Genomic DNA, 11,029 nt, shown 5'->3' on the forward strand with positions numbered 1-11,029 from the left:
GGGGCAATCAAGGCTGCAAAGGAGTGGAGCAGAAAGCACCCTCTTGCTGTCAATGAACCTGCCGACCATCGGCACCATGTGCTACAGTCCTTCCCTATACAAAAACAAAAAAAAAGTTTGAATGTTCTTAAGAAGACATTTTAGGGATTATTTCAAACAACCTCCAAACCCACACTGGCCTCCCTCTTGCTGTGTCTGTGACCACCGTTTGTGCAGTGTAATGGCACATTTCTGAGTGATGAGGAGCCCTCTGTCTTACTATTTCACATAGCTCTGATTATTATAGCATCTTTCCTTATATGGAGCTCAGGGAGATTCCCAGGAGCAATGCAAATCATCTCTGTCCTCCTTTATCTATTGGAAGACAGCAATTGGATTCCCTCTGAGTTCTCTAAACAGATATCTCAGCCCCTCGTGTGTGTGTGTGTGTGTGTGTGTGTGTGTATACACTGCATACATGTGCACACATCTAAATTGTGTGTGTGTGTAAAGAGGCTAGACATTAACAGTGGGTAGCTTCCTCAATCTCTCCACCGTGTTCTCCTAAGACAGGAAGGGTGTCTCACTGAGCTCAGAGCTCACTAATTTGGTTAGACTAGCTGACAAGTGAAATCCAGGGACCCTTCTGTCTCTGTCTCCCAGCACTGGGAGTGTGCATCACCACAGCTGTTTTCATGTGTGGATGACACTAGAGATCTACATTCAGGCTCTCAGGCTTGCAAAGAAGTAGTTTACTGACTCAGTCATCTCCTCAGTCTGCCGTGACCCCCTTCCTATTTGACAGCAACTGTCTAGAGCAACAGGAAGTAGGGTCTTACAACCAAACAGTTTCCTGCTTTTTACCATGGTCTATGTCTTACCATCTCATTTTGACATTGTCTCCTCGAGAACAATAGCCTTTTCCAAGCGTGATAACTTTTTATATATTTTTTTTTCTTTATTTACATTTCAAATGCTATCCAAAAGTCCCCTGTATACTCCCCGCCCTGTTCCCAACCCACCCATTCCTGCTTCCTGGCCCAGGCTTTCCCCTATACTGGGGCATATGATCTTCGCAAGACCAAGAGTCTCTCCTCCCATTGATGGCCTACTAGGCCATCCTCAGCTACATATTCAACCTAAGACACAAGCTCTGGGAGGTACTGGTTAGTTCATATTGTTGTTCCTCCTATAGGGTTGCAGAGCCCGTTAGCTCCTTGGGTACTTTCTCTAGGTCCTCCATTGGGTGCCCTGTGTTCCATCCAATAGATGACTGTGAGCATCACTTTTGTATTTGCCAGGCACTGGTATAGCCTCAAAAGAGACAGCTATATCAGGGTCCTGTCAGCAAAATCTTGCTGGAATATGCAATAGTGTTTGGATTTGGTGCTTGTTTATGGGATAGATCCTTGGGTGGGGCAGTCTCTGGATGGTCCTTCCTTCTGTCTCAGCTCCGAACTTTGTCTCTGTAGCTCCTTCCATGGGTATTTTGCTCCCCATTCGAAGAAAGAGCGAAGTGTGATAACCTTTTAATAAACATTTGTTTATGAGGAATCTGGCCAGCTACTATGTGTCTTTTAGGATACTCATGTTTTTTCTATCCTTCACTGAGGATAAGGCTAGCCCATTGCTCGGCAGCAGGGTAGATTTATTACTTCCAGCTTTAGTACTGAGCTAGCCACATAGATGTTCCTCCAATCAGAGCACATACCACTTTGAGGTAAGGTCACTTAGCTGAACATCTATGCATAAGTGTCCAACTGTCCTGGGTTAAAACTGGGGAGAGAATCACTTGCTTCTAGGGCAGGCCAATGCAATACTTTACTATGAAGATATTTTGGGCTCAGGGCCAAGCTAAAGATCTCTTGTAGGTGCAGCCAAGTACGCCACTTTGAAGTTATTAATTATTGCAGGCCCCACCCACCAAATTGTGCTTTCTTCTCCTTTCCCTAAGGAACAGGCAGAACCACTAGGGATGCATGATACCTGCTCAGTCATATAGTGTCATAGTGATATAACAGAAAGATCAGAAGACCCAAGTTCTAATTCATCATTTGCCACCAACTAGCTGGGCAGACTAGGACGAGCCATTTGATCTTTTAGGATTTCATTATTCTTATGCATAAAAGAAGAGGTGTGGATCAACTCCCTCCCCCTGCTTTCTTTTCCTTCTTTCTCTCTTTTATACTCCAACATGTATGGGCAGCTCACTTAAGCATCCTTTGTCAAAGTAGGCAAACACAAGACATACACAGGGTCTACCTCATTCTCTGAATGTCTTGGCTCCTTGTAGCCCTAAATGACTAAGTTAACCCCTTGTTCTTGGAGACAGTTCAGCAGGTTTCTAGTTCTGGGATGCTGGGGATCAGACAGAGGATCCCCTGAGAAGGAGCAAAGGCTGAGCCTGGACTCCTGTCTCCTTGGATTTCTGCTGATCCAGCTTATCAGATTCAGCGACCTGGCAAACCTCTGCAGTGCAGAGAGCATGAAAGGAAGCCAAGGCAGTTTGGCCTCAGATGCAAAATATAATCCAGGCTATAGGAGCTAACTGCTTTCATATGACACAGAAAATTCAGAGCATGAATATGCAAGTTCTTCTGAATATCAGAGCTCAGTGGACCCTCGATCCTGCCTGCCTTCCTTCTTATCTATCCCAATTCCAGGATGCTGAGTGGCTATGGTTCATACTTCACTGAGAGCCTGGTCCCTGGATGGTCTTTTGCTGGCTCAGTATCGTGGCCATTTCCTCTGTGAGGGGACTTAGAAGAAAGATCCACATTTAAATGCAAATATGGATTCTTTAATCCCATGTCTGCTGTTTTCAAGCTAATAAAGATAACCCAGAACACATATTCTAGTTTGCTTTTCTGTTGCTCTGATTAAAAAAAAAATGGCCAAGAGCAGCCTGGAGCTTTCACATCCCAATCCATCATGGTGGGAACTCAAGGCAGGAACCTAGAGGCTGGAACTGAATCAGGGACCAAGGGGGAATGCTTCTTACTGGCTTGCTCCCCTCGGCTTGTTCTTTACCTTTGTTGTACAGTCCAGACCTACTTGCCTAGGAATGGTACCACCCACAATGGGCTGGGCTCTCTTATATCAATTAACAATCAAGAGAATGATCCCAAAGACATATCCACAGGACAACCTGACACAGTGCCTTCTCCCAGATGACTCTAGTTAGTAAAGTTGACAAAAACTAACCAGTACAGTTCTTACTTAGCGCTAAGCTGGAAACTCGGCTCCATAAAAGACAAGGAAGCAAATGAATAAACAAGAAAAGGAAACCCCAAATTAAATTGCTAGCATTAACAAAATATGAATTTATCAGTGTAAAATATCAGCCCCAGCCCCTGTTTCTTTGAGATCAGTTGACACAAGGTCTAAATATTGTTGTGCTCAAATTTGAGGTCCTCCAGCCTGTGTCTCTTGAGTATTTGGATTAGCAGTCCATGCCATCATGTCGAGCTTTGCACACGCTTAGTAGATCTGCTCACTTTACTATGCACCAGTTTTTATTCCACCTCGGTAACTCCAGCTAGTTCCTAGGATCAGATCATTATTGTTGCCTAGATTTGTTCTGAGCCAAGACAATCCCTTCTCAAAGACCCCTGGTCAAACTGGAAGACCCTCCTAGTGCAGTGTCCAGAGGGAGGTCTTAGGACAACTAGTGGTTTGTGTTGATCCAAGCCGGTCACACTCATACAGGACAGAACATTGTGGGTGGCTTCTTTGGTGTTCATCATCAGAAGAGAATAATCTCATATCAAGAAGTTCTGAATCTTGAACAATGGGAAAAACAGATGCTCCTGGAGGTTCCCACGTTCTAAGGTGGCTACTTTCCCACGGAAGCATTCTGGAATTACAGAGATTTGTTAACATGGAGCCCTGCAGGTGTGGGTCCAGCAGAGATGAAACCCTGCCTGCTGAGGTGAGATGGATAGTTGGCTGTATTGGGAGCTGATGCTTGCAGCCGAGTCCCTGTTGTGTCCTGTTCTTTCTGGGCTGGCACATTGTAGTTGTAGGTGTGTGGGCAAAATAACAGACATGCTTTGATGGCTGCTAGAGAGATAAACTACAGACTAACTGGAAAGGGTATATGCCTCCTGCCCTGACATCTAGCCTTGCTGCAAGGTAATAGTAATTTTTCTTCAGAGCCAGACAAACTTTCCTGGTGAGGCACAAGTAGGGTGTTCACAATCCCAATGTCACAAAAACAAACAGACAGACAGACAGACAACAAATTGGGGATAGATGTGGAGATGAGCATAGGTTTTGAGTCATTTTCTAGCAATGGAGAGATTCTATGGAGGAGAGGGGGGAATCACAGATTGTTTTCTACACAGGAACATGTGGCCATCCGTAAAACCTGAGACCAGAGACTGGAGTAGTTGAGGTTCATCTGCCCTTTCTCAAAGGGAAGAGACAGATGGTAATGCAACAATTTTGAAGGTACCTCAATCACTATTAGAGGGAGAATGGGCATAAGGACAGAGAACCCCTGCAAGATGATAACTTTTTTGAGTTTGCATTAATATTAAACACCCAATGAAACCCTGGGCAGGTGTGTGTAGGGGCCAGTTTCCCTTTCCACCACAGACAATGGCATTTTCCGGTGCTCTAGGAGACAATACTCGTCTATCTGAATTGGCACAGAGAAGCAGGACAAAGTCAGAGGAACTTTGAAACCGAGGCAGTTTCTTGGGTCTCTCCAGATGTCGGAGCACCAGGGTATCCTTCTGTGAGTGTGGGCAGTAGAAGTCACAGGTTAATAGCTGGCAGTTGGGGCCTGGCATCTGAGTTGCAGTGGCTTTTCATCATTTGCATAGGGCTGTGTGGGAAGGAGAGTGAGGGGAGAGCAGAAGGTGTAAGTAATGATCCTAATTACTCAGTGGGTAGGCATCCTCAGTGGCTCCTCACCTTCCTAATGCTATGACCCTTTAATGCACTTCTTCATCTTGTGGTGACCCCCAACCATAGAATTATTTTCATTGCTGCTTCGTAACTGTAATTTTGATGCACACACAGGGTGAGGGGTTGGGGGGGGAGGTTTCGTTTTTTATATCTACATGCACCTTTTCTGATACTGGGATAACTGAAGATACCAAAACTTAGATTCAACTGTTTATCAAAACATTATTATTGAATGTCTGTGCCTCACCTTTCTCATCTGTACAATAGGGACACAATCCTTGCAGGATTCTTTAGAGATTTAGGTAGCTTTGCACCCAGTTCTAGGTAGCTCAACACAGCACCCAGGCTCATGGGCCAGTGCTGTCAGCTGCCACAGTTTACATAGTTGTTAAGATTAGGGAAGAGTCTAGAAAGGCCGAGGCTGTGCTCCCTACCTGTCCTACTGTTGCTCACAAGCTGGGGAGGAGAAAAGGATGTGGTCGCCATCCTTTTGACTCAGGACAGAATGTGTCCTGTTGTACCAGAAGCTCAGAACTGGAATGGGAGACGGGAGGGAAGGTGTCCTCCTAATGAGCTTTTCATGCAGCAGACTGTCATTGTCTTCTTGGCGTCATTTCCTGTGGACTCCTCATTATCCATATGGCAAGGAAGAAATCCTTGTGTGGATGAGCTGGGGGGTCCCTGAGCAGGAAAATATCAGACCTCATGGTTTGGTGCCCTCTGCCACCCCCAAGAGAAAACAGAGAAAGTTAGAAGCAGAACCCTGGGAGATATTCTGCTCTCTGCTACCCCTGCATGACCCTGAGGGCTACAGGCAAGACTAACTAATGGGCAGGTCCCAGGGAGCAGTGAATAAGGGGTCCTTTGTTAAAAAAATATGAAGAATGTACTGATATTGACACAGCCTTAAAGCAAGAGCAAGGACCTCTTGTTTGCAAGACCCTGGGAGATTGCAGATATGGCTAGTCTTTCTGCCCAGCTTCTCTTGGCCATGCTGTATGCAAACATACCTGATATGCACAGCCACCCATGAAACCATGGTCCTAACACCTCCTAATGTTTTGTTTCCTGCCTTCATGCCATCACTTTCTTGTCATCTTTGCTTAGATTGTGGCTAAGAAGTACCGAAACTATGACATCCCAGCTGAGATGACAGGCTTGTGGCGGTACCTCAAGAATGCCTATGCACGGGACGAGTTCACCAACACCTGTGCAGCTGACAGTGAGATCGAGTTGGCCTACGCAGATGTCGCCAGGCGCCTCAGCCGATCGTGAGCTTGGCTGTCTGGCCCAATTTCTGCTGCAGAAGAATTCTACTTTTCCCAATGGCTTTCAGCTCTACAGACTCTTCTTCCCCATTGCCTCGGGGAAACATAAAAAAAAAAAAATTAGGCCACATCTTACTGGCACTCCTGAACTCAACTCCAGCCTTCTACCTTCTAAGATCAGTGCCATTCTTCTGCCTTGCCCTGCAGGAGCCTGGCAAGCAGAGAGGACACGGTGGCAGATTTTTTTTCCACCTGCTGGTCTGATCTAGGGTCAGTGTATCTGAGGTCAGTTTGCAGAGCTTCCATGGGATTGTCACTGTTCCCTTCTGCCAATATCATAATGCTTTCTCAGATGCGCTAACAACTTGAAATGCCAGCTTCTCTCTCCCCTCCTTCCTCAGCAACTGCAAGGTGATGGACAAATACATGATCTTTAGGGAGAGATCTGTGCCTTGATTGGGGAGACAGTGTTTGGGGGGACTCAGCTGGGTGTGGCTCTGGATATCTAGCAAAACAGTTCCAGATGCTCACTATTTCTGACAGTGGGCCAGATGGACACACCCCCAACACACAATATACCCCAGTTTTCTGGTGCAATATGATTACATCCTGGCCAGCACTGACCCAAGTTTTCCTCCTGTCTCCATTTTGCCACAAAGGCAGTCGATTCATAACTCTAAACCAAGGTGACCCAGATAAGGAGAGACTTCTGGGAAGCAATATTGATGCCAAAAGGCCCACCAGGGTCTACAGCCACAGGGGTCACTGGCTGAAGAGTAGGTCGTCCACTGGAGATCACATGAGTGTGTGTGTGTGTGTGTGTGTGTGTGTGTGTGTGTGTGACTGTGTTCTTCAGTGGGTAGCTTTGGGTTTGAGCAAGCGAAGGAAGTGGAGGGATGGGAGGAAATAAAGTTCTATTTGAGTTTGACATGGCCTAGAAAACTTTTAGAGCAGTCTTCTCTCTCATTATCTAAATCTTGGACTGGTGTTACGGCACCCCTACCAACTGTAGAGCAGACTCCAACATCAGCCAAAATGTCTTCCAGGCTCTTCATAGTCACTTGCAGATGTGGGTTGCCACCTGCCTGTGCCCTGGCTCCCAGTTTCTTCAGCCTCAGCCTCTGATGAAAGAGAAAATCTATTAAGAAATGGTGTGATCGTGGGCTACCTTAGGAAGAAAGCCCATGGGTCTTTCTGACTGGGAAGCCACAACTTGAATTTGGAAATTATGGACTGCCTTGGGTTCATTTTCCTGCCAGCAGGCTCATCTATCAGATTTTCAAGAAAGAGAAAACTTTTTAAGAATTTCTTTATAAACTAATATTTCTCTAATAAAACTTTTGAGTTTTACCTACAACTCTCAGGGTGTGACCATGAGAACCTAGGCTGATTAGGAACTATGACAAACCAATCACCCATTAGCTCTTCCTCTACCAGTGAGCTAGTGAGTGCCTAGAAGAAATCCATCCCTAGGACCTCAACTCCAACAATCCCGCTTCTGTGTCACTGACAGTGGAGGCGAGGCTCCTGAGGGCCGGTAAGACCCTGGTCTTGGCTCAGTGCTCCGGAGGGTGGAGCAGCACAGATCCTTTCCATAGAAACATCAACATGGTTTAACCCAAGCAGTCACTGAGCCCTCCTGCCTCTAGGGATCTCCAAAGCAAAGAGTGACCATTGATCCAAGGAGGGAGGAAGCAGGAGGTCTCCCTAGCCCACTGGGGAAGAGGACTCTGCCTGCTAGAAGAGTTTATAAACCTGAAGGGGCTTTGAAGAGGCAAAATGAGCCGATTCATTTCCATCGCTACAGGAACCTTTCCACGGGCTCTCCATAAGCTACCCCTGGGGATGTTTAAAAGTGTAGCACTGCTGAGGGAACAGCAGTTTTTTCTTCAGGGAAGAGCCCTCAATGGGCCTCTCGGGGAAGGAGAACTTCCGGAACCATCCGGAAGGCTGTTTAATTAAAAGAAAACCATGCTGTTCTCAGAGATCCTTCCTAGAATTTACAAGCAGGCAGGGTGAACTCACACAGCGCACACCCCTATTTTCCACAGGTGGGCTGGTGTTAAAGATATGAAGACTAGCATGCATACTGAGCGTCTTCAGAGGAAGGGGAAGAATTTTCCTCATGTGATGCTCTGAGCCCATCAATCGGCAAGTCTTTAAAAACAAACTTCCCAAGCCGAGTCGATGTTGTTTCTAGACGGTCCTCCTATGGTTGAGTTAGTTTCACAGAAATCACAATATTTAGGCAATGTTGGATGCTATAGGATCAATCAGAACCCCTTTAAAGAGAGGCAAGATTTTAGACGGGAGGCTTTCCTAAGTACTTTAATGCAGATGTAACTTTAATGTTATCAAATAACTATAATGAGACTAACCAATGTCTTAGGACACAATTATCATAGCATGTAAAAAACAAAACAAAAAAAAGCAATAAAGTCAATGATGATTACCTACCCCACCCCCTCCAAGGAGAGTTTTCTCTGGAGGCTCTAGTTTCTTTCTTAACCTTGATATGTATATGGTTTACCATCTGAAGTCACCCTGTGTTGAGGTTCCAAGTTCCAGCTCAGACCATGTGGAAGGGTTTGTAGTGTGGACTCTACCTGCAGAAATTCTGGATAAGAGCTATTCCGGTAAATGCCAGTCCCGCAGGAAGCATTTGGATGTCAGAGAAAAGGAAGCTATGTTGACAGAGGTACTGTGTATTCCTCTCTCACCTTGGATTGCCACATGACAATCTTGTATGTATGAAACATTAAGTGCAAGGCAAGACAGACAGATGGGGTCTGACTCAAAATTACTGAGCTGAGTGTACCTACCTATTTAAAACCGCCCACTTCTTAGGTTGATCCAGAGAGAAAATGCTATTAACTATCCACAATAAGATAGAGAGTGAATTGTTTGCTTGTTTAGAAATATAATTTCATATTCTCCTGAAAAAAAAAGAAAATGTCCTGGTAAGTTCAGGAATACAGTCATGTGTCTATCTCACCTTTTAAATGAGGGGTCTAGGTAGCCTACTGGAACCAAACAAATCAGTTGCAAAGTAGGGCAGAACCTGCTGGTACCTTCTTGTGAGGTTCTTATAAGGTGAAACAAGAACAGTGACTAGAGGGGTGGACACTCTGCAGACAGGTAGTCCTAAGCAGGTTAGAACCATCATGGAATGAAACGTGCCTGGCACAGAGAGATGTTGCTGTTGACAAGTTCTGGGGACCTTCCAGGCCTAGGTAAATTGTATTATGAGGGAAGTCAAGGCAGAAGCCGTGTGTCCATCTAATAAAAGTTCACCATCGCTAAAAGAGTTTGCATCTACAATCAAATCCTTCTAGAAGCAGTAGGTGTCTGGTCGGTAGGTACGTCTGGGGTTTCTGTCCATTCTTCCATGGTCTAGGAGTTAGCTCAGCTGCAAGATGAGGCAGGATACTAATGTGGCTTTGCTGGGAAACATGAAACACTAATTCATGATTGAAACTAAATTCAGTGATTCTCAAGGATAACCTTTTGAGATCTACATGTTTCTATCATCCATATTCATATACATTATATCTATATATGATATTACAAAGAAAGGGTGAAGGAAAGAAGTGTGCCCATGAGGCCTCAGACTCTGGTGTTGGGAGAACATTTGTGATCTTGTCTTTGGCCTTGGGGCCCTTCTACAGATAGGCCAATGACTTTGTATCCACTGCTCTTTATCATTCAAACTAACAGCTTGTGCCTGAATTATAAGTGTATTTTATTTTCCCTTTACCAATATTTCCCTCCCAGCCTAGCTGCAAGCTACATTCATCTCATTATTATGAATGAGATTCTCATTACTATGAATGAGTATAAATCAAACTGCCCAATCTTATTTAATGTTGTTTCAGGATATAGATCTATTGTTCATTATCACCACATGCACCAGCAAAAATAAAGAAAACGTTATTCCAATATAAGGTTTGACTTAAACCGTACTTTCAGTAAAATCAATCTAGTGTTTGGTAAAAACAGTTTTGAAGACATGGTATTTTTATAGCTAGAGATGTCGCAACATCAACTGTGAATATATTTATAGGAGATAGAAGGGTAGGATCTAGCTTGGTTATAGAGTGTTTGCTTAACATACATGAAACCCTGGGTCAGATCTCTAGCACTGCATCAACCAAGCATGGTAGCAAACACTGGTAATTCCAGCATAAAGGAGCCGAGGTCAGGAAGACCAAGGTCAGCTGCATAGCAAACTGGAGGCTGGTCTGAGACCCTGTCTCAAAACAAGTAAAATATTCAGCTGATACTTGAATTTCTCCCCCCTCCACCCAAGTCACCTAGTTTTTTTTTAATTTTATTTTATAAGCTGAGGAGTTAACTGATTAGCAATTCTAATACATTGTATGTAGGGACACTCCAAATGATGGTAACTCATATTTTTTGAGAGCTTTAGCTTGGGTGAGAACATACCTTGCTTTCAAGCCTTTGACTACATAAGGAGTCAAGTGTTTTCTACTTCTCCTTGAGCCAGCTGTAAATGCATTTCCTGGTCTTGATTGGTATTGACTGATTCAAATAAAGTTGGTTTATTTTCAAATATTACAAAAGAGATCACTGGGCTTCTTTGGGGGGGATGATTTTGCTGTTTTAGATGACAATATATATATATATATATATATATATATATATATATGTATGTATATATATAAACCTCTCTCCTTTTCAAATAAAGGTTATTTAGTTTCACACAAAATAGGGTCATTTCTTTAAAAATCAAAACAAAAAACAAAAATAAAGGTTTGACTGGAGTGTGGTTCTGTGTTAGAGTTGTGCAACATGTCATAGGTTTGATCCTCAGAATAGAAAGAAAAAATATATAAAAAAAAAAAAAA

The 11,029-nt window shown here is 44.1% G+C and overlaps 1 protein-coding gene across 2 annotated transcripts in view; it reads left to right on the forward strand.

Moving 5' to 3' along the window:
- Clic5 (chloride intracellular channel 5) overlaps positions 1-10,736 on the forward strand; it is a 149,718-nt gene extending 138,982 nt beyond the window's left edge. For both annotated transcript variants that reach the window (XM_029471464.1, XM_021149513.2), the window contains exon 6: positions 6,001-10,736. In XM_029471464.1, the coding sequence (XP_029327324.1) occupies positions 6,001-6,168 (168 nt within the window). In that variant the 3' untranslated portion in view covers positions 6,169-10,736. The remainder of the gene's footprint in view (positions 1-6,000) is intronic.
- Positions 10,737-11,029: the final 293 nt, after the last annotated feature.

The sequence above is a fragment of the Mus caroli genome, chromosome 17, assembly GCF_900094665.2.
Source record: "Mus caroli chromosome 17, CAROLI_EIJ_v1.1, whole genome shotgun sequence".
Lineage (NCBI taxonomy): Eukaryota > Metazoa > Chordata > Mammalia > Rodentia > Muridae > Mus > Mus caroli.